This window comes from Carcharhinus amblyrhynchos, chromosome 1 (assembly GCF_965287045.1).
Source record: "Carcharhinus amblyrhynchos chromosome 1, sCarAmb.v2.hapA, whole genome shotgun sequence".
Lineage (NCBI taxonomy): Eukaryota > Metazoa > Chordata > Chondrichthyes > Carcharhiniformes > Carcharhinidae > Carcharhinus > Carcharhinus amblyrhynchos.
In genome coordinates, this window is record NC_137324.1 from 170699585 (window position 1) to 170725711 (window position 26127).

General features: G+C 44.2%; 1 protein-coding gene across 1 annotated transcript in view; it reads left to right on the top strand.

Annotated features, from left to right (window-relative positions):
* The window catches only part of dkk2 (dickkopf WNT signaling pathway inhibitor 2), a 45615-nt gene extending 20922 nt beyond the window's left edge, over window positions 1-24693 (top strand). Inside the window, exons 2-4 of the mRNA XM_080195319.1 lie at window positions 1896-2049; window positions 13520-13669; window positions 19267-24693. Of these exons, the coding sequence (XP_080051445.1) occupies window positions 1896-2049; window positions 13520-13669; window positions 19267-19505 (543 nt within the window). The 3' untranslated portion in view covers window positions 19506-24693. The remainder of the gene's footprint in view (window positions 1-1895; window positions 2050-13519; window positions 13670-19266) is intronic.
* Window positions 24694-26127: the final 1434 nt, after the last annotated feature.

Below are 26127 nucleotides of genomic sequence, written 5' to 3' on the forward strand. Positions count from 1 at the left end.
TGGATGTGGTTTATTTAGACTTTCAGAAGGCTGTCGACAAGGTCTTACAGAATAGATTACAGTGTAAAATTATAGCACATGGGATTGCAGCTAATGTCTTGAAATGGATAGAAAGCTGGTTAGCAGATAGGAAGCAAAGAGTTGGCATAAATGGGTCTTTTTCTGATTAGCATTCAGTGATGAGTGGGATTCTGTCGGGGTCTGTGATTCAGACCCCTACTGTTCACATTACGTATTAATGATTTGGAAGAGGGAACTGAATGTATTATCTCCAAATTTGCAGATGATACAAATTTAGGTGGGAGGGTGAGCTGTGTGGAGGATGCAGAGATGTTTCAACATGATTTGGACAGGTTGAGTGTGTGGGCATATGGATGGGAGTTGCAGTATAATGGGGATAAATGCGAGGTTATCCACTTTGGTAGCAATAATAGGAAGATAGATTATTACTTCAATGGGTGTAAATTGAGGAAGGTGGATACCAAGTGAAACATTGGTGTCCTCATTCGTCAGTCATTGAAAGTAAGCGCGAAGGTACAGCAGGCAGTAAAGAAGGCAGATGGTATGTTGGCCTTCATACCGAGAGGATTTGAGTATAGGGATAGGGATGTTTCACTGCAATTGTATTGGGATTTGGTGAGGCCACATCTGGAGTATTGTGTGCAGTTTTGGTGTCCTTATCTGAGGAAGGATATCCTTGCTATACAGGAAGTACAACGAAGATTTACTAGGCTGGTTGCAGGGACGGCAGGTCTATCATATGAGACTAAGTCAGTTAGATTATTTTCTTTGGAGTTTAAGAGTGAGAGGGGATCTCATAGAAACTTATAAAATTTCAACAGGGTTAGACAGGGTAGATCCAGAAAGAATGTTCCCAATGAGGGAATCCAGAACTAGGGGTCATAGTTTGAGGATCAGCCTTTTTGGGGTGGAGAAATTTCTTCAGCCAGAGGGTAGTGAATGTGTGGAATTTGCTACCTGAGAATGTAGTTGAGGCCAAAACGTTGTCTGATTTCAAGAAGAAATTAGATATAGCTCTAGGGGCTAAAGGGATCAAGGGAGGGAAGGAGGATCAGGATATTGAATTTGATGACCAGCCATGATCAAAATGAATGGCGGAGCAGACTCGATGGGCTGAATGGCCCATTCCAACTTCTTGTTTCTAGTTCACCTTGTAATTACACTGTCTGACCGATGAGGGTGCTGCAGAGCATCCACTGGTGAGTGGGTCCAAAAGGGAGCAGTTTTCTTGAGAAAGTTGACAGGAAATGTGTTCAGTCCTACACACTTTTAATCTATTGTAATGGACATTTTGTGAGCTTGTAATTATTCTTTCACAGCAGAAGAGCACTTGAGGCCCTCCCGTTACCAAGGTGCTCCGGGTGTAGTGAAGCATCTCCAGCTGTGCTTTCAGCCTTGGTGCAGACACGATCCTTGTACCTATCTGTGCCACACTAATTACCCCCTCCCTGCTCTCTCACACCCAGCAGTGAGCAAAGTTGCTGACGGTTACTGTAAAGTGAAGGGGGCGTTGTTTGTGTGTGGGGGGGGGGGGGGGGTGGGGGGTGCCATGATGCTATGACTGAGATAAGAAGAAGAAGAGGATATCTGTGTGAAAATGATTTCAGACAAAGCTGGCTTTCAGAGGCACTCAATAACGTGAGGTAGCTCCCTGAGCACCGCCAACCTTTAGAACCAAAAGCACGTTAAAACTTGATACTCTCTTTCCTTCAGGGGACAACTGTTGGGTAGATTTTAACAGAACCATTTCCACTTCACCACCACCACCCCCTTCCCCAGCCTAACATCCTCCCCTCGGCCTGAAGTGCTTGTCTCACGCCAGCCGACTGCATGATAAAAATTTTATTTTTACATTTATTTCTATCCATTTTCAGAATCAAGCCTGCAGCAGTGATAAAGAGTGTGGGCCCAGTGGTTACTGTCACCATTCACACCATCAAGGTTACCCGGCCTGCCTTTCCTGCCGGAGGAGGAAGAAACGTTGCCATAGAGACTCGATGTGTTGCCCGGGGAACTACTGCAGCAACGGTACATTGGCTTTTATTTCACTGGAGCACGGGCCTTGTCGAGCGAAAGCGGAATTTAAACCGGGGAGTCGCTGGCGGGCGTTGGTTTCTCAACCTGGCCTGACGTGCGGGCAATGAAAAATTAAACTGGCGAGTAGGGGTGTGAAATAGGCAGTCTTCCTTGTTTCAGTAGCTTGGGCTGTGTCACCTGTGGCAGTCTTATCTCTTAGTCGGAAGGTTGAGGGTTCAAATTCTAATTAAGAGACTTGAGTGCATAATCCAGGCCAACACTTCGGCGCAATCCAGAGGGACTGCTGCACTGATAGAAGTACTATTGTTTGGATGAAATGTTAAACAGAGGTACCCACCTGCCCCCTCTTATTTGATTTGATTTATTGCTGTCACGTGTATTAATATACAATGAAAAGTACTGTTTCTTGCACGCTATACAGGTAGAGCATACTGTACATAGAGTACATAGGGGAGAAGGAAAGGAGAGGGTGCAGAATGTAATGTCACAGTCAAGGTGAGGGTGTAGAGAAAGATCAACTTAATGCGAGGGAGGTCCATTCAAAAGTCTGATGGCAGCAGGGAAGAAGCTGTTCTTGAATCGGTTGGTACGTGACCTCAGACTTTTGTATCTTTTTCCTGGTGGAAGAAGGAACCCTTGATTATGCTGGTTGCTTTCAGATCCAGCAGCACCAATCAAAAAAAGAGCAAGGCAGTTATTCCTATTATCTGGGCCAACATTTATCCTTAAATCAATGTTGCTGACACAGAATTTCTGATCATTATTTCATTCTATTTGGTGGGGTCTTGCTGTGTGCAAACTGGCCGCCTGGGAGGAAATTCTGGGCAGGGAAATGCTGGAAAGGAAGTAGGAATGGAGGCAAGCTGTGGCCATAAACCCCATGCAGATTCATTGCAGAATTAGGAGGATCTTTCATGCTCCCACTGGCTCACATTCAGCCAGGAATTTTTCTATACACAAAACCTGGACTATTATTTAAATGGTAAAAAATTGCAGCATGCTGCTGTGCAGAGGGATCTGGGTGTTCTTGTGCATTAATCACAAACAGTTGGTTTGCAGGTGCAGCAGGTAATTATGAAGGCACATGGAATTTTGTCCTTCATTGCTAAAGGGATGGAGTTTAAAAATTATGCTGCAATTGTATAAGGTGCTGGTGAGGTCACACCTGGAGTACTGTGTACAGTTTTGGACTCCTTACTTAAAGGATATACTGGCACTGGAGGGGGTGCAGAGGAGATTCAGTAGGTTGATTCCAGAGTTGAGAGGATTGGCTTATGAGAAGAAACTAAGCAGACTGGGACTATATTTATTGAAATTTAGAAGAATAAGGGGGAATCTTATAAAACATATAAAATTATGAAGGAAAAAGATAGAAGCACAGAGGTGGTTTCCACTGGCGAGTGATAATAGAAATAGGGGGCATGGCCTCAAAATAAGGGGAGGACATTCTTCACCCAAAAGGTTGTGAATCTGTGGAATTCCCTGCCCAGTGAAGCAGTTGAAGCTACCTCATTGAATGTTTTTAAGCCAAGGATAGACAGATTTTTGAACAGTGAAGGAAATAAGGTGAGTGAGTGGGCAAGTGGACCTGAGTCCATGAAAAGATCAGTCGTGATCTCATTGAATGGCGGAGCAGGCTCGAGGGGGCAGATGGTCTACTCCTGCTCCGAGTTCTTATGTACCTTTTTAGTGGCGCATCCAGCAATGTCTTTAGAGACCATTGCTCAGGCCGCATGCAGACATGGTAGCCCTGACCTGCTGCATTCAGCGCAAACCTTTATTTCAGTCCTAGAGTAGGCTCTGGGTCCTTTGTTAACGTGTTCAAGGCAGTCACCAGAATCACCTGCAAAGCAGCCAAGCAAAATAGGAGCATAGGAAATTTTTCCATCCTGTTTGGATTTGGGAGGTTTGCCTCGCATTTTGAATAATTTTGTGGCTGTATCTTGCCAGGAATTAGGCAAGATGAGGTTTGCTCTGACTGCCATAATATCCTGTGTAGCCCGTTGCAAACTTTCCAACACATGGCTGCAGATATATAAAGTATGAAACTACAAGACCAGCGCTGGAGAGATTTTGAGACAATGAGAACACAGGATCCCTAGATTGACTCTGAAGAGTTGCTTAAGGAGGGGACATCAGCATCTCTGCCTGAGCATAAAGAAGATTTATTTCAGTGGGACAGAGCACTCAATATGTTTCCTTTGTGCCTATTTCCAAAATCCACACAGTCCATGTTTAATAAGGTTTTGTTTGCCTGAGTACACTGATTCATTCTGAGGGAAGTGTGAGTCGGGACATCAGTGCAATGGCAAAGACTTTCAAATGAGAAAAAGCACCATTTGGCTACAGATCAATCTTGATCTTATTGAACGGTGGAGTGAGCTCGAGGGGCTGACTGGCCGATTCCTACTCCCATATTCCCATGTTTTATCGCAGGTCGAAGTTTATTTATTAGTCACAAGTAAGGCTTACATTAACACTGCAATGAAGTTACTGTGAAATTCTCCTAGTCGCCACACTCCGGCACCTGCTCGGGTCAATGCGCCTAATCAGAATGCTTCTCAGACTTGGGAGGAAACCAGAGCACGCGGAAGAAACCCACGCAGACACGGGGAGAACGTACAGACTCTGCACAGACAGTGACCCAAGCCAGGAATTGTACCCCGGCTCCCTGGCACTGTGAGGCAGCAGTGCTGACCACTGTGCCACCACGCCACAGCAAATTCCCCATTCCTCCCAGCAAAAGGGGTTTGGGATGCTATTGACTGTGAGCGCAAGGGATGGCAGTCACGCACCTTGTTTAACAGAGCAGGAGCAGGGAGTTATTAGCCCGACAGACAAACATGTTGGTGGCTTGGCAACATGAGGCGATCACATCTGTGTCCTAGCACTTTCTTGTTAATGTAGTTGGTCAGAAGCCACACTTCTGAAAGAACACCACATGAATTTGTTTTGAAGTGTCAAACACTGCAGAAATTAACCACTTGCAATTCGTGACTTTTTTAAGATTCCTGCACTCAGCGTTGGTGTATGATGAATGGATATCCAGCTAACACTTGCAGTGCTTAGATAGGGATCACTCAGGGAAGTCTGACCAGGGCGCACTCCTTCCTCATTCTCAACAGGAAAGCCGCTGGATGCTTTCCAAGTTGATGATTTCTTCCTGTTGTGACTTCACTCTTTACTGAGTGGTTAACACTCCATCTGAAGGACTGACCATGAACCAAACCACCGCAGACTGATAGAAGGAGAATTCATTCATTGGATCCATATGGCCAGCAGGGAAACTGTGTTCAAAGCGACTACCTCAGTGCTATCCTGTTGCAGTCCTGCCTCCAACCCACACTCCTTCCAGTTCAGATGCCTACAGGGAATTGAAGATTCTCCGAAGAATCATCCATTGTGAAGACAGACAGATTGCAATCCTCAGTGCTAAGGAGGCCCAGCATATGTCTTTGTCAGGAAATGGATGATAACGTTGACCATCCGTTTCCAAACCTCACCAGCAACCATATCGTCTCCACCAAAAACTTCTCGCCTTCCTCATCCTATCAGATCCTCAAACAGTTGAGGGAAACAGTCAGAAAAGTGGGTCGGAGGGGTATCTGAAAAATCAGCCACATTCATCATCATCTTCAACTTTGGTGTTCCATGATGTCTCCATCCTAATTGGAATGGTATATTCTCACACTTCCAGTCACAGAGAAAAGTGACACCTTCTCCTTGGATTGGTTGCAGTTTAAAGACCAATCGATGTAATGAGGCAGATTTGTGTCAATGCCAAAGGGCAGTCTCTATAACACAAGCACAAGGTGGACTGTCGCTTGAATGGCATCATGAGAGTATTTAAAACTGCCAAGAACGCAAGCGCTTCCGGAACCTTCCCTCAATATTCTGCATCAAGCCCATAGGATATGTTCAGAATACCAGCTGGAATAAGCCATTCTGCCCCTCAAACCTGTTCAGCTAGCCAATTAGATCATAGCTGATCTGTACCTTGTTTCCAGTTACTTGCATTTGCTCCATATTCCTTGACTTACGCCGAGTTAAAATCAATCGGCCTCAATCTTGAACAATTAAACCCGTTTGATGGCCTTTGGTGGGGGGTCAGAATTCCAGATTTCCCCCACACTTAGGGGCAAATTTTCCCTCCCTGCCTGCCTGCCATGGGAATCGGTGTGTACGAGGGGTGGGGCATGGAAGGGTCCGTTGACCTGGGGTGGGATTTATGTTTTCGGGATGAGTGGACCATAAAATCCTGCCCTATGTGTTGAAATTTCTCTCCAGGTTCTGAGTGGCCTGGGGGTTCTAATTTTAAGACAATGCCCATTTTCTATGACCAGCGGAAAGAGTTCTCTATCAGTTCAATTGAATTCCTTTCTTTCATTGCAAACAATTGCTTACACTTTTAATTTCCACATGACATTTCACATGCTACGGTTAAGCCTAGACTTGGTTTTCTGTACTGCAATAAGGCAAGATTCACTCCTGTTACCAGATACACCACGCTCCAGATGTCTATCCTACCCATTTGTGATTACAGGGAGCTAATTTATAAGTCTCCAAAACCCCTCTCAGTAAGTTAGATGTCGTCTTTTCACTCTGCAGTTAGATTTATGACTGGTTCCCCTTTCCAAACCCATTTCTTATGACCTATACTCCCTGATTAACTGGCCCTCAATGCGAGCAAGATGCCAGTTAAACTGGCTTGTTAATTTATTGAATGCCCCTCTCAGGAAAAGACCCACCAAGAATCATAGAACCCCTACAGTGCGGAAGGAGGCCATTTGGCCCATTGAGTCTGCGCCCACCACAATCCCAGCTAGTCCTCCTGACACTAAAACAGGCAATTCAGCATGGCCAATCAGCCTGACCCGCACATCTTTGGACTGTGGGAGGAAACTGGAGCACCTGGACATGGGGAGAATGTGCAGACTCCACTCAGAGTCACCCAAGTCAGGAATTGAACCGACATCCCTGGCAGAGAGGCAGCTGTGCTAACCACCGTGCGGCCTGTTTGAAAAGTTTGTTACGTTTTACTGTCTCCTTTTGGAATCTGAGATCATGTGAACTGATCAAATTATTCACTCCAAGAGTAAGTCTTTGGCCGTAGCTCATTTCAATTTATTGGCTGGAATGAGATTAAACTGAAGTTGAAGCCAGGTGAATTTGTTACCGTGGGTGCCTTTCGCTGAAGGGCTAATGGCTCTGATTCTTGCTAAAGTGTCAATCCTCTTTCGCTGCTAATTTGCATTTTATAGCTTTTAGCCTTTTAAATGAATTGTATTGTTGTATAATGTTGGTTGCTGCAGCGTTAGCCTCTTGTCCAGGTGTCTATTGTAAATGAGAATTGGTTCTCAATTGACTTACTTGATTGAATAAAGATGAAATCAATGAGGTCCCACCCCTCAGCGTTCTGAATCGAAGGGAATACAAGTTAATTCTGTTCTCAGATGTATTCAGCACAGCAAGGGTTAATGTGGAACTGGGACAACAGGACCAGCAACACAAGTTTTTTTAAGTTTATTTATCAGTGTCACAAGTATGCTTACATTAAATGCAATGAAGCTACTGCGAAAATCCCCTGGTCTTCGCACTCTGATGCCTATGTTCTCAGGTAACTGAGGGAGAATTTAGTATGGCCAATGCACCTATTCAGCACATCTTTCAGACTGTGGGAGGAAACCCACACAAACAGGGAGATGCAAGCCAGGAATTGAGCCCAGGTCTCTGGCGCTGTGAGGCAGCAGTGCTAAACACTGTGCCAGCATGCTGTCCCAGTACAGACTCACATCATAGTGGAAGGAGCCACCATCGAGACAACACCCATACAGGGCTGTATCTCGAAGATGCATATAGTTATGTGTTACCAATAAATGGTTTATGTTCAACATTAGCAAGTCTCCTGACCTCTTACTGAGACACCAACCAACAAATTCTATCCAACATTCTATCCAACATAATGTAGCCCTTTAAACCCCATTTGAAGTTTCCCCATTCTGCCTCTTCAATCCGTGAAACTTTTTCCTAGGGGTGTTCTTGGACACAGTTTGACTTATCCACCACAGACCACTTGCCATGTCGTTGTTATAGAAGCACTGACCGGGCAGGGGAAAAATTGTGTCCTGCCAATTGTTAATTGAATGAAATCTCTCTCAATCTTCCCTCTGTCCACAGAAACCACTAGGTTTTGATTCTCAATTTGTCTGTCTTTGCCACAGCTGCTGCCTCTAGTTCAACCTTACTATTGTTTGCCTAATGCGCAACAGAAACAAAGTACAAACATGCCTCGAGTTAAGCAATATCATTACCAATCAAATAGCAGTTATAACATTATGATAATCGGTAACGCTTTGGTCCAGCTGTAAACTGGAACTCATTCCTCAGTGGTAGGTGGGTTTTGACTAGAAGATGACATGTTGTTTTAACTTTTCGAAGCCGCTGTTTCTTCATGTTTGCACGCTTGCCTCTGAGTCAGGGGGTCAAGCCCCATTGAGTGATGGGACATACATGAGGGGGTCTACCTGAACAGGGAAGGTGCTGGGGCTGTAAATATAAACAGATGAAGAAGGACTATGACTGAAACAAGAGGTGAAAGCCACGAGAAGGAGAATGAACCGTAGCATTGGAGAACTGAAAGAGGCTGCACTGGGCAAGGAAAGATTAAGAACTTTCAACTACTGCGCAGGGAGAGGAACAGAGATTGTTCGTATACTGGAGGCATGTGATCGGAAGAGGCGATGAATGTTGAGAGAATAATTGGAATGGAGAGCGAACAGGATGATACCGGGCAGGAATAATGTCCAAAAGGGAACAGGAGCCAGGGACATTCCTGAGAGCATTATAAGAAAATGAGCCAGAGGAGGAATTACGAAATGATAGCACACATGGAGCAGTTTGAGCAGGAATTAGTAGCTATCAAGATAACTTGGAGGGCCCAGCTGCCAGAATGCCACAACCTGTCAGAGGTTTCGATTTATTTAAATGGCAACGGTAAATGAACAAATGCAGTTCTGAAGAGTAGGGTTCCCGAGATTTGTGCGTCATCCAGAAAAATCATCAATGGAATGACCATCGATCGTATCAATAATCAGGATTTGGGGCCAGTGCTTTTAACAAGATGGAAAACCTGGTTTATCCGTGTTAAACAGTTGCACATGGTGGATGTCTTTTCTAATCTTCACACGTCACAATGACCCCTTTTATTTATTTCTATTCACCCACATTGAGGCTGAGGGGTGACACAATGGAAGTTTACACAATTTAGGAGCGGCGTGGACAGAATGGATAGCCAGAGTCTTTTTCCCAGGGTAGAAATGTCAATTACTAGGGGACATAGGTTTAAGGTGAAAGGGGGAAAGTTTAAAGGAGATGTGAGAGGCAAGTTTTTTTACACAGAGGGCGGTGAGTGCCATTGTGTTGCCAGAGGAGGAGGTAGAAGCAGATACAATAGCAATGTTTAAGAGACACCTTGGCAGGTTCATGAATAGGCTGATGATGTGGAGTTGCCGGTGTTGGACTGGGATAGACACAGTAAGTGGTCTCACAATACCAGGCTAAAGTCCGATAGGTTTATTTGGTAGCACGAGCTTTTGGAGGGCTGCTCCTTCATCAGGTGAGCCAAGGAGCAGTGCTCTGAAAGCTCATGCTACCAAATACATATATGGGATTTTAATCTGGTGTTGTGAATCTACTTACTGTGAATATGCTGGGAATAGAGAGGTACAGATTGTGTAGAGGTAAAAAGTCTTTAGTTTGGAAAGACGTCATGTGTCAGCGCAGGTTTAGTGGGCCAAAAGGCCTGTCCTTGTGCTGTGCTGTACTGTTCTTTGCTTCATTTCTTTCTTTGACTCTCGGAGAGATAAAGGCAGCCCAGGGGAAGATGAAACGGCAGCACATCTGATTCCAGCTTTATCTAAATCTGCCTAATTCGCACCAGCTTGGAGTACTGTTCGGTGATTCAGGGTAAATCCCTACACCTGGTTCAGTGTTTTTTACTTTCAGCTCAGATTGCCCAGAAACTCAAAGCTACAGAAAGAGGTTCATTTCAAAGATGGAAAAATATAGCTTCAGGCAGTGGTCTTCAGGATTGTTGGATGCTAAGTACACTTTGAAGAGGTTTGGGAATATATTAAAGTTTATTAACATTTACTGACAGTCTGCACTGTACAATACGTAAACAAATCACTTGTAAAAGAGAATTGCAGTGGAATTGGGAATGCAAATCTTGCCATAGTAAATGGACAGTCCATTTTATATCCTGTCTGATTCCCTCACCTGCTGAATTCCATGGAGGTAGAAAATCATAGAATTCCCTACAGTGCAGAAGGAGGCCAGACAGTCCATCAAGTCTGTACCAGCCACATTCCCACCCAGCCCCTATCCCCATAACCCCATGCATTTACCCCAGCTAGTCACCCTGACACTAAGGGGCAAATTAGCACGACTAATCCACCTAACCTGCACATCTTTTGGACTGTGGGAGGAAACTGGAGCATCCAGAGGAAACCCCATGCAGATATGGGGAGAATGTGCAAACTCCACACAGACAGTGACCCAAACCAGGAATGGAACTTGGGTCACTGGCACTCTGAGGCAGCAATGCTAATCACTGTGGCACTGTACCACCCAAAATGAGTGTCCCTCGGTGGGCTTGGAGTGGGTTGTTCGACTGTCTCATTGTCCTCTGCTCTAATGCTATCTCCTAAGACCAGTTCCCCTTCGATGAGTTTTTCTCACAGAGCGATTTCAGAAGCTGCTCTTCAGCTGGGCATTTGTTGTTCAATTTGCATGTTCTAATTAGTAACAATGAAGCTTCAAAAGGTCAAATATTCCCAAATTAAGATTTGGGAATGCTTAATAGCTACACACTGGGTACTTAAGTCCTTTGAACGATTGCAGTGGCAGCTGTGCCCATATTGGGTGCAATACTGCCCCTAATTTTTTTATTTTTAAATTATTGCAACCATCTTGCACTGTGGCTTCATCTCACTTTAAGTAATTTCATTTGAGAGATTGCATGTAGCACACTGCTCACAATAGACAGTGCTCTCTCTGACTGGCAGGTTGGAACTTTGATTTGATTTATTATTGTCACATGTATTGGAATACAGTGAAAAGTATCATTACTTACACACTATACAGACAAAACATGCCATTCACAGAATTCATAGCAGAGAAGGAAAAGAAGGTGCAGAATGTAGTGTTACAATCACAGCTAGTGTGAAGAGAAATATCAACTTAATGTAAGATAGGTCTATTCAAAGCAGGGAGGCAATAGCCTAGTTATATTATTGCTAGACTATCAATCCAGAAACTCAGTGTTCTGGCGACCCAGGTTCAAATCCCCCACGGCAGATGGTGGAATTTGAATTCAATAAAAAAAAAATCTGGAACTAAGAATTTACCAATGACCATGAAACTATTGTTGGAAAAACTCATCTGGTTCACTAATGCCTATTAGGGAAGGAAATCTGCTTTGTCTGGCCAACATGTGACTGCATAGCCACAGCAAACAGCCCTCTGAACGAGGACAACTAGGGATAGGCAATAAATGCTGGCCAGCCAGCGCTGCCCATGTCCCACAAATGAATATTTTTAAGAAGTCTGATGGCAGCAGAGAAGAAGCTGTTCTTGAGTTGGTACGTGATCTCAGACTTTTGTATCTTTTTCCCAACCGAAGAAGGTAGAAGAGAGAATGTCTGGGGTGCGTGGGGTCCAGATGCCATATAACTTTGTGCTCAGAAAAATCACTTGGAATTGTGATACAGAACAAGGCCATTTGGCCCATCATTCAGTTCTGGAGCTGAATTTTTCACTAGTGTTCTCTACTCTTCAGTTCCATGCACTGCTCAGAGTTGCTTCATATCAGACTCATAAGAACACCTAACTTTTTTTATTCCCAGCACTATTTTAGCAAAGGTAAATTAAAAATAAGTTATTTTTTAGGCTTTATTAAAGGGAAATATAGTGAGTGTGGCAATCTTTTATTTTTAACTCAGGAACACATTGATGTGAGCATGAACTTCATAAAATGAATCCACATAAAACTATGCTTTCTCAAGTTGGTGTAGTTCTGCATGTATTTTTATAATTGACCTTCTTGGAGCAGGAGCACAAAATAATGTGCTTTACAAGAACAACAATGAACCTTTCCCAGGTCAGGCATTCTCAAATAGTGTTCATTACTTTAACTGATGCAATGTCTGTACTATTTATGTAGAAAAAGACATTGCAGAATTCAGAGGTACAGAGGGATCTGGGTGCCATGGTACATAAATCACAAAATGTTAGAATGCAAGTACAGCAAGTGATTGAGAAGGCATGTCAAATGTTGTCAATTTTTGCAGGAGGAATGGAGTATTTAAAGCAGGAACGTTTTGACACAGTGCTATGCATCGCTGTCTCACAGCGCCAGAGATTCGGGTTCAATTCCGGCCTTGGGTGACTGTGTGGAGTCTGCATGTTCTCCCCCATTATCCCCATGGGTTTCCTTCGGGTGCTCTGGTTTCCTCCAGCAGTCCAATGATGTGCAGGTTAGGTTAATTTGCCATGCCACATTGTCCCTTGGTGCTCCAAGATGTATAGGTTAAGGGGATTAGCGGGGTAAATATGTCAGCTTATGGCCAAGCCTAGGTAAGAATTGGTGCAGACTCAATGGGCAGAAAGGCCTCCTTTTGCTCTGTGGGATTTCTATGATAAAACCTGACACATTAACTCTGTTTCTGTGACCTGTTGAGTCAGCATTTTCTGTTTTTATTTCAGGTTTTCAGCACTGCGTTATGATAATTTTCTTTTGCATAATTGCTCACATATGCAAACATGCCAAAGTACATGTGCATACAGATGCATATAAATACACGTGCGGGTACCTGTATAGGCAGATGCACTGCAGCAGTAATGAGATATCAGTGCTGTCAGCAGGGACGGGGAATGAAATACTCTTTTCAGGATTATAGTGTCAGAAGCAAAGAGACAGTTCTGTGAAAATGATAATAACAACCCGGTATAGATCAGGTGGATTCTCAAAGGCTTTTTCCCAGGGCTGAAACGGTTGCTACGAGAGGGCACAGATTTAAGGTGCTGGAGAGTAGGTACAGAGGAGATGTCAGGGTAAGTTTTTCACTCAGAGGGTGGTGGGTGTGTGGAATCGGTGGTGGTGGAGGCAAATTTGATAGGGTCTTTTGAGAGACTTCTGGATGAGTACATGGGACTTAATAGGATTGAGGTTTATAGGTAAGCCTACTAGGTTGGGATATGATCGGCGCAACTTGTGGGCCGAAGGGCCTGTTTGCGCTGTAGTTTTTCTATGTTCTAACATGACATGCCTTAAGTGCCAGCAATGCTGCTTTAACTATAGCTGGATCCAGTGGATTAATTGAGGTTGATCTCTAACTGTGAGTATGAAGTTTGCACCAACCCTGGTTTAATAGCTGCCATTGTTACCCTTTTTTTGCCTCAGGTATCTGTGTACCAATTACTGAAGGTGGCCGCCGCAGAACTCTGTCTGGGGATATCCAAGAACACACTAAGAAGGGAACCCACCATGGATCTAAAGGCACGTACTGGCAAATTGTGGGCTACACGCAGGCTAAACCGTCTCGTGAGAAAGGTGAGTGGCATTCATCTTTCCCAGTGGGATCTGCCTTGGATTTTACCAGGCGTTGCCAGATGATGAGAATGATCATAGAATCCCTACAGTGCAGAAGGAGGCCATTCAGCCCATCGAGATCGCACTGATAACAATCCCACCCAGGCCCTATCCCCGTAACCCCACATATTTACCCTCCTAATCCCCCTGACACTAACAGGCAATTTAGCAAGTCCAATCAACCTAACCCCCACATCTTTGGAGTGTGGGAGGAAACGCAGACACGGGGAGAATGTGCAAACTCCACACAGGCATTGACCCAAGGCCAGAATTGACCTGGGTCCCTGGCGCTGTAAGGCAGCAGTGTTAACCAGTGTGCCAACGGGCCACAAAGAAGAGTGAGAATTATTTCATTTAGACCTGGAACCCAGGTGCAGCCTACTGCATATAACAGAGGTTACACCTGGGGAGAAATCAGTCTGGATGATATGAGACCACTGATGGCAGTGCAAGTCTGGCTGAGATTTTGTGAAGTTCATGGACAGAGGAAGGGGAGAGATTTGCAACGGTATACTTACTATCACCCTTGTGGTCCTTGGAGTTCTCGAGAACAACACAACAAGTTCTGGAGGACAGCAAAGATGCCTGTGGCTGAAGCTAACCAAAAGTTAATTGTGGGTTTCGCAATGGCTTCCAGTCCCCTTTGCATCAACCCCACCATCTACGTTTGGCAGCTTCCTCCATCCATCGTGAACATAGCTGCTTCTGTCTCTCCCACTGCTCTGTTAAGTTGCAGCAGTCACGAACTGGGCCATTACTGGCTCCCATGAATGACAACAACTGTAATAGTAATTGGCAGGAGTGAGGATGGTTGGCTTCATAATGTGCTTGTTAACACTCCGAGGGACCTTCAGAAGGCGCCACTTGTTCTCCCAATCCGGTCAGATTTGCTCACATGTTAAGAGAATTCAGATGTAAAACTTCTGTTTTGCAAATGTTGTCAAAGAAAAATCCAGTTATGTTCCAGGTTGCCAGTTTTTTTCCTACTTGCACAAGCCTTAAAATGAAATCTAGCAACCAGTATACTGATTGGATTCGCTTCCTAAAAAATTTAAAGGAATGCCATCGTGCAATACAATGATAGAAAAGCTAACTAGCCTGATTAGAGTGTAACGCCAACAATGGTCATCGGGTTTAAACACATTTCTGAAGTTTGTGTCGCAAAATGGAGGTGGAATCACAGAATCCCTACAGTGCAGAAGGAGTCCATTGGGCCCATTGCATCTGTGCTGACTCTTTAACAGAGTATCTTACCCAGGCCCACCGCTGCCCTATTCCTGTAACCCCACATTAATCCACCTCACCTACATATCTTTAGACACTAAGGAGCAATTTAGCTTGGCCAATCCACCTAACCTACATAATTTTTAGACACTAAGGGGCAATTTAGCATGGCCAATCCACATAACCCGCACATCTTTGGGCTATGGGGGGAAACTGGAGCACCGGGAGGAAACCCAAACGTGCAAACTTCACACAGACAGTCACCCAAGGCTAGAATTGAATCTGGCGCTGTGAGGCAACAGTGATAACCAGAGTTGGCAACTCCATTCTTCATAAGTGGGATTGCCTGAGGATTAGGCCAGCCCCAGTTCCCACACTCTCCGCCACTGTCTCCAATAACACGGTATGAGGTTTTCCAGTCATTCCCACTGGCGGGATTTTCCAATCCTGCTACCCCACCCTTCCCCATTAGGGGATTCCTTGGCTGTGGAGGGTGCGGTCAACAGGAAACCCCGTTGACAGTGGCAGGATTGGAAAACCCCCTCGCTGGCCAATGGTAGACTGGCTCTGCTACCACAATGCACAATGGAGGGGTTAGAAAAATTCCACCCATGGTTAAGATCACCGTGTAGGAAGTTAGGAATGTGAACACAAATAGTGATCATTGTATCACAAGGGTTTAGATTCACAATGGAAAAGGATAAGGACTAACCCAGAGTAAAACTACTAAACTGGATGAAGGCCAATTTCAGTGGGATGAGAAAAGATTCTGTGGTAAACTGGAATCAAAGATTACCAGGCAAAACTGGAACAGAACATTGGGCAGCCTTTTAAGGAAGAGATATCCAAATTTAGGTAGAGTTCAGTTATATTCCCACAAGAGGGAATGACAACCAAAGCCAGAGCTCCCTGCATAACAAAAAAGAGTAGGAAGAAGCAGAGAAAGAGAGTGTGTTTGTCAGGTTCATAGATATAAAAATGTGACTGAATAAATTGAAAGTTCAGAGGGGAAGTAAAAACAGCGATAAGGGACATAGAGAAGATGAAAAGAAATTGGCAGCTGGTATAAAAAGGAATGCATCAAAGAGAAGGGGTGAGGTCAATGAAGAATCAAAGAATGGAGATCCCCATGTGGAGACGGCGGGCATTGTTGAGGTATTAAATAATTTGCAGTTGTCAAATTAAAAGAGTAAAAGAGGAGATAGCTGAGGTGTCACATGAGCTAAAAAGATGATTTATTAAGAAGGATGGCTGTAGTTGACCAAGCACCAGAATCGGATCAAATGTATCCGAGCATATTTAAAAAAAAGTAGTGTTTATTTATTAGTACATTAACACTGCAATGAAGTTACTGTGAAAATCCTCTACTCACTACACTCCGATTCAATGCACCTAACCAGTAGGTCTTTCAGACTGTGTGAGGAATCCCACGCAGACATGGGGAGAACATGCAGACTCCACACAGACAGTCACCCAAGGCTGGAATTGAACCTGTGAGGCAGCAGTCCTAACCACTGTGCCACCCCTGGAAGAAAATAAGGGTGGAAATTGTGGAGGCACTGGCCAATCTACTTCAGATACAGTAACATTGCTGGAGGACTGGAGAATTACAAATTGTACCAAAAGTAAGACTGAATCAAGCAACTTCAGACCAATCAGCTTAATCAGTGGTAGAAAAGCTTTTCAACATGATAATTCAGAATGAAACTAACCATCATTTGAGTAAGGGTGGATTAATGAAGGAATATCAGCACCAATTTGTTAAAGACAAGCCATGTTGAACTGGCTTGAGTGATTTTCTTGAAGAGCTAACAGAGAGGGTTGATGAGTGTAATGCAGTTGATATGGTTTATATGGACTTCTAAAAGGTACATGATAAAGTGCCACCTCACAGGCATATGAACAATCTTGAAGGGACAGTGGTTGCATGGATACAAAGTTGATTGTATGGTGAAGTATTGTTCCTCTGGACTGGAGGAAGGTTCAGACTGGCCACCCCAAGGGTCAATAGTCAGATCACTGTTTATTTGATCTGTATTAACAGCCTAGACTTGGGAGGCCACCATTTCAAAATGTGCCAATGATACAAAACTTGGGAGTGTTGTGTACTGTGAGGTGGATAGTGACGGACATCAAGCAGAGATAGGCTGGTGGAATGGGTGGATATGCAGCAGATCAAATGTAATGAAGAAAAATGTGAAGTGACACACTTTGGCGGGAGGAATAAGGGGAAGCAACATAAAATAAAGGGTATACTTCAAAAGAGGATGTAGGAGCAGAGAAAACTGGGAGTATGTGTGTACAAGTCACTGAGGATGGAAGGGCAGGTTGTGAAAATGGTTAAAATGGCAGATGGGATCCTGGGCTTTGTAAATAGAGGCATCAAGTATAAAAGTCAGGAAGTTATAATGTACCTTCATAGAGTCATAGAAACCCTGCAGTGCAGAAGGGGGCCATTCAGCCCATCAAGTCTGCACCGACCACAATCCCACCCAGGTCCTACCCCTGCAATCCCACAAGTTTATCCAGCAAATCCCTCTAACCTATGCATCCCGGGACACTAAGGAGCAATTTGGCATAGCCAATGCACCTAACCAGTACATCTTGGGAGTGTGAGAGGAAACCGGAGCACCTGGAGGAAACCCATGCAAACACGAGGAGAACGTGCAATCTCCACCCAGACAGTAACCTGGGTACCAGGAGCTGTGAGGCAGCAGTCTAACCACTGTGTCATCGTGCCACCCAAGATATAGAGTTCTGAGTCAGCCTCAACAGGAGTTTGTGTCCGATTGTAAGCACAATTTTTAAGGAAGAGTGTGAAGACATTGGAAAGGATGCAGGAAAGCTTCTAGGGATGAGGGAATTGAGTTAGGTAGGTAGATTGGAGGAGCTGGAACCGTTCTCCTTGGAACAGGAAAGATTGAAAGGAAATTAGACAGAGATGTTTAAAATCGTGAGGAGTCTAGACAGGGTAGATCAGAGAAATTGTTTCCACTGATGGAAGAATTGAGAAGGAGAGGATACTGAATTAAAGAGAATGGTACAAGGCCCAACCACATGAGGGAAAGCAATTTACATAGCGAGTGATTAGGATCTGTAAGAGATCCCTGAGCTCTGTGGTGTAGGCAGCTTCAGTCATCGCTTTCAAAAGGGAACTGGATAAACACGAGAGAAATAAATTAAAGAGGAAAAGGCAGGGGAGTGGGACTAGCTGAACTGCTCTTGCCGAGAGCTGGTGCACACATGTCGGACTGAATGGCCTCCAGCTGTGCTTTGCATCCCCGCTTTCTTGTGAATTGGATTCTATATATGCAAATTCCGTCCAACTTGGCAGCGCCAGAATGGTAAATTTAGATAATACCTGAGGGAGGTTGCGCATTTTTAAATGATTATTTTTTTACATAAACATGTCAGCAAGCAATTTTCAGTCATTTGGGAAGGTTTATGTATTCAGATGGAGTCATAACAAAGCTGCATGCACAATGTGGAACTTGGCAGCTTGCGAGATTCAATGCGGAAGCCAGCAAGGTTCATACTAAAAAAACCATTCTGAACTTGTGTAGGTTATTGAGAACAGGCCAACCTTTCCTTCGAACGCTCATAAAAATGTTACTTGGCAGGTGGTGCTGCCAGATGCTCTGTGATAGTAATGATCAATAAATTAGGCAGTTGGAAAGAGAAAATCAACGCAAAACCTTTCCCCTTTACTACCAACAGGCATTTCATTCAGTGGAAATCTCTTGCTTATTAGGGGAAATCGTTCAGTTAGATTGCCCCTTCCACCTCACTGACCTTACACTTCAGGTCAGGAAGATCAGTCAAAGTTCCCCACACATGGCACCTTTTGCACTTCTTCCACTTGGTTACCCCCCTCCCCAGTAATGGATGCCACGTCTTCAGACACCTAGGCCCTGGTTTTACTAGCATGCCCACCCTGGAATCAGGGCAGGCGAGGCTCGCAAAGTGACATTTTCTGTTGGCCTCGGGCACGATCTTATGCATGTTAGGCAGGTGTGCCAGTAAAACTCTGGCCTGGGTGGGATTTGCCAGCGATGCGTGCCCCAAAATCGGAAGATCCCACCTGTGTCAGGTGCGATAAGAAAGTTCCCCCCTTAGGCTCTAAACTCCCAAACTCCCCCCGTAAACCTCTCACTTTCTCGTTCCTCTTTCAGACGCTTTGTCCGATATTTGGCCGATTTCCTCCACTGATAATCTCCTCCTTCTGCTCGGTTGACTAACATCTGTTCTTGTGACCAGAATGCACCTGGAGGAGTTCTTTCCCAATGTTAAAGGCCCGATCTAAATGGAAGTTTGTTGTCCTTCTTGTTGCGCAGGTCACGAAGGGGACTCCTGTTTACGCTCCTCAGACTGTGCAGAAGGATTCTGTTGTGCTCGCCACTTTTGGACCAAGATCTGCAAGCCAGTTCTTCGCCAAGGGGAAGTGTGTACGAAACAGAAGAGGAAGGGATCGCATGGCCTGGAGCTATTCCAGCGGTGTGACTGTGCGAAGGGACTCGCCTGCAAGATCTGGAAAGAGGCCAAATCAAGGCTGCACATCTGCCAGAAAATCTGAGTGCGTTGGCATTCCATCACAGCCCTGAGACAATGAGACAATGTGCTTCATCAGAGCATATTGTGTAAATAATACAGGATTTGTTAAAGTGCCATTTCTTTCACAGGAGCTCATTCGCGCTTACTGCAAAAGTACCCAGAGAGGACCAGGTCCGAAGACATTCTGGCCATGATGTGATAGGTTGATTGAAGGCAGTTTCTAATTTCAGTGGGGAATGCTGTGCTGTGATTTTTTTTTTCCTTTATGGTTCATTAAACATCTTGAAAAACACCCATCTCGGATCGTGGGCAAGGCTAGCGTTTATTGCCCACCCCTGGTTGCCCCTTGAGATGGCGGTAGTACAACTGTTTGAACTGCTTCCACAGGGAGGTGCTTACACAACACCGTGAGGTCAGGAGTTTCAGGTTTTTTGATTCACGTGTTATAACTAAAAGAGAGCCTCTGCAGGAATCTTACCACATGGGGTAAGATTCCACAGCTTTAGTGCTAGCATTTTGCAGCAATTTCCTCTTGTGCCGTACACAACGCCATTTACTTTGACCATCACAAGTAGATGTTGGTGCATCTTCTCCTCGAACCACTCTAATTCCTTTGATTAGCACCTCAAATTTAATTTTCTTCTCCAGTTGTAGAAGGGCAGTGACTAATTAATTATTTTTCCCCTTAACTTTAACTGTATGACAGTTCCACGCAACACATTCAACAGATCCACACAATAATTGTCAATGTTACAGGTTTAGCACATCCTGATAACAGTTCAGTGATTTTCTCACAACAATGGCTATACTTACCAATCCATGAAGATGTAACCTGAGTTACATTCTTATTACAGAACAGATAAACTTAATCATGTGGAACAGAAGGAGGCCATTCAGCACTTCATTCCTCCTCTATTCGATTAGATATTGGTTGATTTGTGTCTCGACTTCTTAGCACTCCTGCAACTGCTCATCCAAAAGAATTTACAGATGTCTCAGCAGTTATGCCACTGTTTGAATACACTTAGAAGGGACTGTGTGCTAAATTAGTTCAACTGGGAAGAAATATTCATAAGAACATAAGAAATAGGAGCAGGAGTAGGCCATCTAGCCCCTCGAGCCTGCCCCGCCATTCAATAAGATCATGGCTGATCTGTCGTGGCTCAGTTCCACATTCCCGCCCTCTCCCCATAACCCTTAATCCCCTTGCCTATCAAAAACCTATCAACCCGCGTCTTAAAAATATTTGACATGATGAAAGTCAAAGGTTGAAATTGCCATTTTGAATTAATCATTAACTAGGTTGTAGGAGTTGCTTGAATATGTCCAGCTATGAACGATATATGCCCTACACTCAGTTTAACAGAAATGGGCTAAACCTGTCGACCAAATTGTTTATTTTTATTTATTTATTGTCACAAGTAGGCTCTCATTAATATTGCAATTAAGTTACTGTGAAAATCCTCTAGTTGCCACACTCCTGTTCAGGTACGCTGGGGGAGAATTTAGCATGGCCAATGCATCCAAACTTTCGGACTGTGGGAGGAAACCGGAGCACCTGGAGAAAGCCCACACGGACACGGGGAGAACGTACAAACTCCACACAGACAGTGACCCAAGCCGGGAATCGAACCTGGGTTGCTGGCGCTGTGAAAAAGTGGTGCTAACCACTGGGGTACCGTAAATTGGAGTGAGGACTGGGGAGAGAGGCAATATAAATTAAATGATCCAATTTTAAAAGAGATGCAAGAACAGAAACCTAAATGTTCAGAGACACAAATCCTTGACAATGTCAGGTCACATTGACAAGGTTGTTGAAAACAAACATGGAATCCTTGGTTTTATAGATAGTACAAAAGCAAGGAAATTATGCTAAATCTTTAATAATCATTGATTAGATCGCACCTCTAGAGTGGTATCTGATGAACAAATGGCATAGTGGTATTGTCTTGGACTAGTAATCAAGAGACCCAAGATAATGCTCCAGGGACCTGGGCTTGAATCCCACCCTGGCAAATGATGACATTTGTATTTAGTAAAAGTCTGGATTTGGACAACAAAACCATTGTCGATTTTCATTAAAACCCACCTGGTTCACTAATGTTCAAAATTTGAAAGAGGGGAAGCCAAGTGAAGCTTTTTCACCTGAGACTTGTGTGATAATTTATCGGGTGAAGCCCTCTGAAACAGCCTTGTTACCTGAAGACAGAAGGAGGAGATGTGACAAGGGAGTTGACCTACTGAGAGGCCTCATCACCTTTTCTGTTCCTATGCTTTCCAATCGATCTCAGTGTCTGCACTTCAACAGAGCAGCACCATCATTTACAATCATGCTGATATTTTCAGATCAACACCTGAGTGATCCTGGCTTAATGGATTCAAAGGGGGGAAAGAGCAATATAACATAAAAGAAAGTGGCCAGTTGGTGAAATTGGATTTCCCCAGCAACGCAAACTGGGATCCCAGCAAATCAGAAACTTATTATTATACACTGTTCCAAATTTTCTTTTACGTAATTGGGTAGGGTGTCAAATTTAACCAGTTCACTGGAAGTCATGTTACATCACTTTAGTGAAAACCAACTTCACTCCCAAGTTAAAATCGAGGCAGTCTTCCATTTAAGTACATCAACATTATAAGGCACATTTCAGAAATTTGTTCAAATCTTCCATTAAAACTACTGGAAACATGAGCCAGAACTCTCCAACTGTTCATGCCAGTGGGACTCTTTAGACCTACCTGCCCCCGCCCTCGGGTTTCCTGCCAGTACGGGGTGACATTAATGGGAATTCCCAATAACAGTGGCGGGACCTGAGAATCCGGCTGCTGGCAAACAACACGCCACCTCCCCCCAGCAAGAAACACTTGGCTGGGAGGCTGGAGAATCTCACTCAATGTCACATTGCCAGCATGTGTGGGAAATAGAATGTCTCCCCTAATAGTATGTGATCAAATAACTGAATTACATTTCACAAGTGCAGTCACACGTGTACATCCGTTAATCATAGAAACCCTACAGTGCAGTACAAGGCCATTTGGCCCATCAGGTCAGCACCAACAACAATCCCACCTAGGGCCTATCCCCACATATTTACCCCAATAATCCCTCTAAACTTACGCATCCTGGGACACGAAGGGGCAATTTAGCATGGCCAATCCACCCAACCCACACATCTTTGGAGTGTGGGAGGAAACCAGAGCACCCAGAGCAAATGCACACAGACATGAGGAGAACGTGCAAACTCCACATAGACAGTGACCCAAGCCGGGAATTGAACCCAGCTCTGTGGAGCTGTGAGGCATCAGTGCTAATCATTGTGCCGCCCAAATGCTTAATTCTTAATATACCTTCAGTCCCCCCTTTGGCCAATGGGTGGAAAAGCCTTGCTGAAGCAATAGGCGGAATTGACAAAATGCTTACAGTTCCAGTGGAAGTTTAGGAACCAGATTTACGAAAGGGAGAAAGGGGAGAAGTGGATCGTGATGCATAGTCAAAAGAAAGCATCATTCAAAAAAAAATTTAATTCCCACGTCAGATGTGACAGGAATGTGCTATCAAAGGAGAGCAGCGATTAATAAAACCGTAAAACCTGTTAGTGGTGGCTAAATCGTTTATGTGTAAATTTGTACAGGATTTTATGTACAGTATTGTAAGCCAAAGCTTAGGATCTTCTTGAAGAAAGAAAATCAAACCAGTTCCTTTCTTGGCAGTGGATGATTGAGTCAGGCCTATTAGGACTGGGAATGCATGTTTATAACGTGATTATTTTTTAAAGAGTTCCCTACAAATACCAAAATATATTGTTAATATGCAGACAACTTTGAGGATTTAAAGGCACATATAAGGCACAATGAAGTATGTATTATTGGTGAATGATGCTTATCGCAAAAGCTGTAACATAGGTAAGGTTATTTTAGATTTCCTTTCTCACCCAGCAACACGTATAACAATAGCGAGTATAGTGATTAATCTCACAACACCAAGTTAAAGTCTGACAGGTTTATTACTATTAAATAGCGAGTATGAAAGAGTAAATAGTGGAATAATACTGGAAAGCATTATACAGAGAGCGATGGGAGTGTTTACAGAAAACCATCTCACTAAAGGAGCTCAGATGGTCGCTTGAACTTTGCTGTTGATGTTTATCTTCATCTGTATCCATTGATGAGATTATTTTCCTTTGTAATCACTTCACTAGTTCCTTGTCAATAGCTACGTCAGCGCTGTTGATGACATAATTAACTAACATAGCGAGTGGAGGGAGTCAATCTGCAAGTAGATCATTGGGAGACTAACACTGTGTAATACACAGAGCAGCAAATGGCTCACATTGGAGTGGTTGCCTGCATGTGTTTCCAAACTGGTTTGGAACATCTATGTACACACAAGACATCGACAAGGTCCAAGCCCACAGGGGTGCTTGAGCCATTGCTGCTTCATCCACTGATATGGGTGGGATTTTACAACCTCGCTCATCCCAAATCCATAAAATCCCACCCGAGGTCAACAGACCTTTCCATTGTCCGCCCCTCGCCTGCTCCGATTCCCGTGGCAGGCGGGGTGGTAAAATTCTGGCCTATGTGTTACTTGGAGTAACATATACAAATCACTCCTCCCTCTCGCCTCCATTGTGAAGGAACATTGGCCTGTTCCAAGTGAGAGGAGTTTAGGAAATGAGACACAACAGTTTGTTACCCTTGATACTGGTGTCAAAGATATTGAATTGCATTTGAATAAATATACAGTTTACACAAGAAAAATTGCAGAGTGAGTCGAACTGGGGGATGAAGTGCCAAGTGTATGTTATATACCAGTAATACTTAGCTATTTCATTATTGTCCCAATTAATGCTGGTTTATTAAGCAAAGTCACATGAAAACTATAATCTCTTGGCTCGGTTTCACAGATGTGTCACCATTATAATCATTCAGAGAATGTTTGTTAAAGTATTACACCCACTTTCTAAAGCAGCCCACACAGGTTTCAGAGAATTGAGACAAATCCCAGTAATTTAACCCGTAACCGAATTCCAGCATCAAAGATATTGAAGTATCAAAACGATTTAAGCAAACCACCTTACTGTGGAATTCTTAAAGTCAGTGTTGCTTTAAGGAGCTGTTAATATCATTTAACTGGAATTGATTATAATTCAATGTATTGTATGTTCCAAATTTTAGGACAAATAAAGATTTTTTTGTATAGTACTGTGTTACATGTATTCAGAATGATTTATTTTATGTATGACAATTCATAATTTTTTTAAATAAAGCAAATCGTGATTGTTCATCAGCTATGCTTTTTGTCTGTAATTTTGCCGTTGTGCATTTTTTTCAGTTGCTATGAAAATTAAGTGTTATACTTCAGCGTAGGAGCTTTGTTAGGCCACCGTTGGAATATAGTGTTCAATTCTGGTCATCACACTATAAGAAAGATGTGGAGGCCTTGGAGAGGGTACAGAAAAGGTTTACCAGGATGTTGCCTGGTATGGAGGGTATTAGCTATGAGGAGAGGTTTGAGAAACTTGGTTTGCTCTCACTGGAATGACTGGAGGTTGAAGGGTGACCTGATGGAAGTCTACATGACGGGCATGGACAGAGCGGATAGTCAGAAGCTTTTCCCAGGGTGGAAGAGTCAATTACTAGGGGGCACAGGTTTAAGGTGCGAGGGGCAAGGTTTAAAGGAGATGTACGAGGCAAGTATCTGCTCAGAGGGTGCTTGGTGCCTGGAACACGCTGCCAGGGGAGGTAGTGGAAGCAGATACGATAGTGACTTTTAAGGGGCTTCTGGACAAATCCACGAATAGGATGGGAATAGACAGATATGGTCCCCAGAAGAGTAGTGGGTTTTAGTTCAGACGAACAGCATGGTCGGTTCAGACTTGGAAGGCCAAAGGGCCTGTTCTGGAGCTGTAATTTTCTTTGTTCTTTGGGGAGCACGTTTGTGTTGTGCAGTTACACAGGAAGACAGACTAAATTGGATGAATTTTATATTGTCCCTGGTGGTTGTGTTTCCTGTGGGGTCTGGTGAGGCAGTGAGGCAGAAAGGGGTGGGGGGGAGGCAGGGTGTATGTAAGATGTTGTGGAGGTCCATCCCAACACCTTTCTGGCCACCCCAGAGCCCACCCCTATAATACTCTTTAGAGCCATCCAGACTCTAAACGTAGGCTCTGTTACCTCTCCACAGGCGCTGTCAGGCCTGGTGAGATATTCCAGCATTTTCTGGTGTTATCAAGTCTATTGACTTTGATCATATGCTGCCCACGGCAAAAGACAATGCTTGGGCAGCAGGACAAGAGCGAGTGAGCCCAATTTTTAACCTGAAATGGTTAAAGGGCAGGAGGGAAGTGGGGTTTGGGTGAGGGGGCTGCCCTTTGCCAATCTTGGGGTGGCCTCTCCACTTAGACCGAAGCCACTCCACCTCTTAAACCCACTCTCTCCTCACCACTGCCCCCGACCCTAAAGCTCCCAAACCCTCCCTGGTTCAGCACTCTGGAGTTACTCGCTCCGGGGGCCCTGTGGGCTCCTCACTTCAGCTGCAGTCCCTGGCAGCGACCGCTCTCCCCTTCCTGCTGCTGCTGGCACTGACAGAGCTGCTGTCTAATCCGATTGGCTGGCAGCTTCAGAGGGCGGAACCCCCGCCCCAA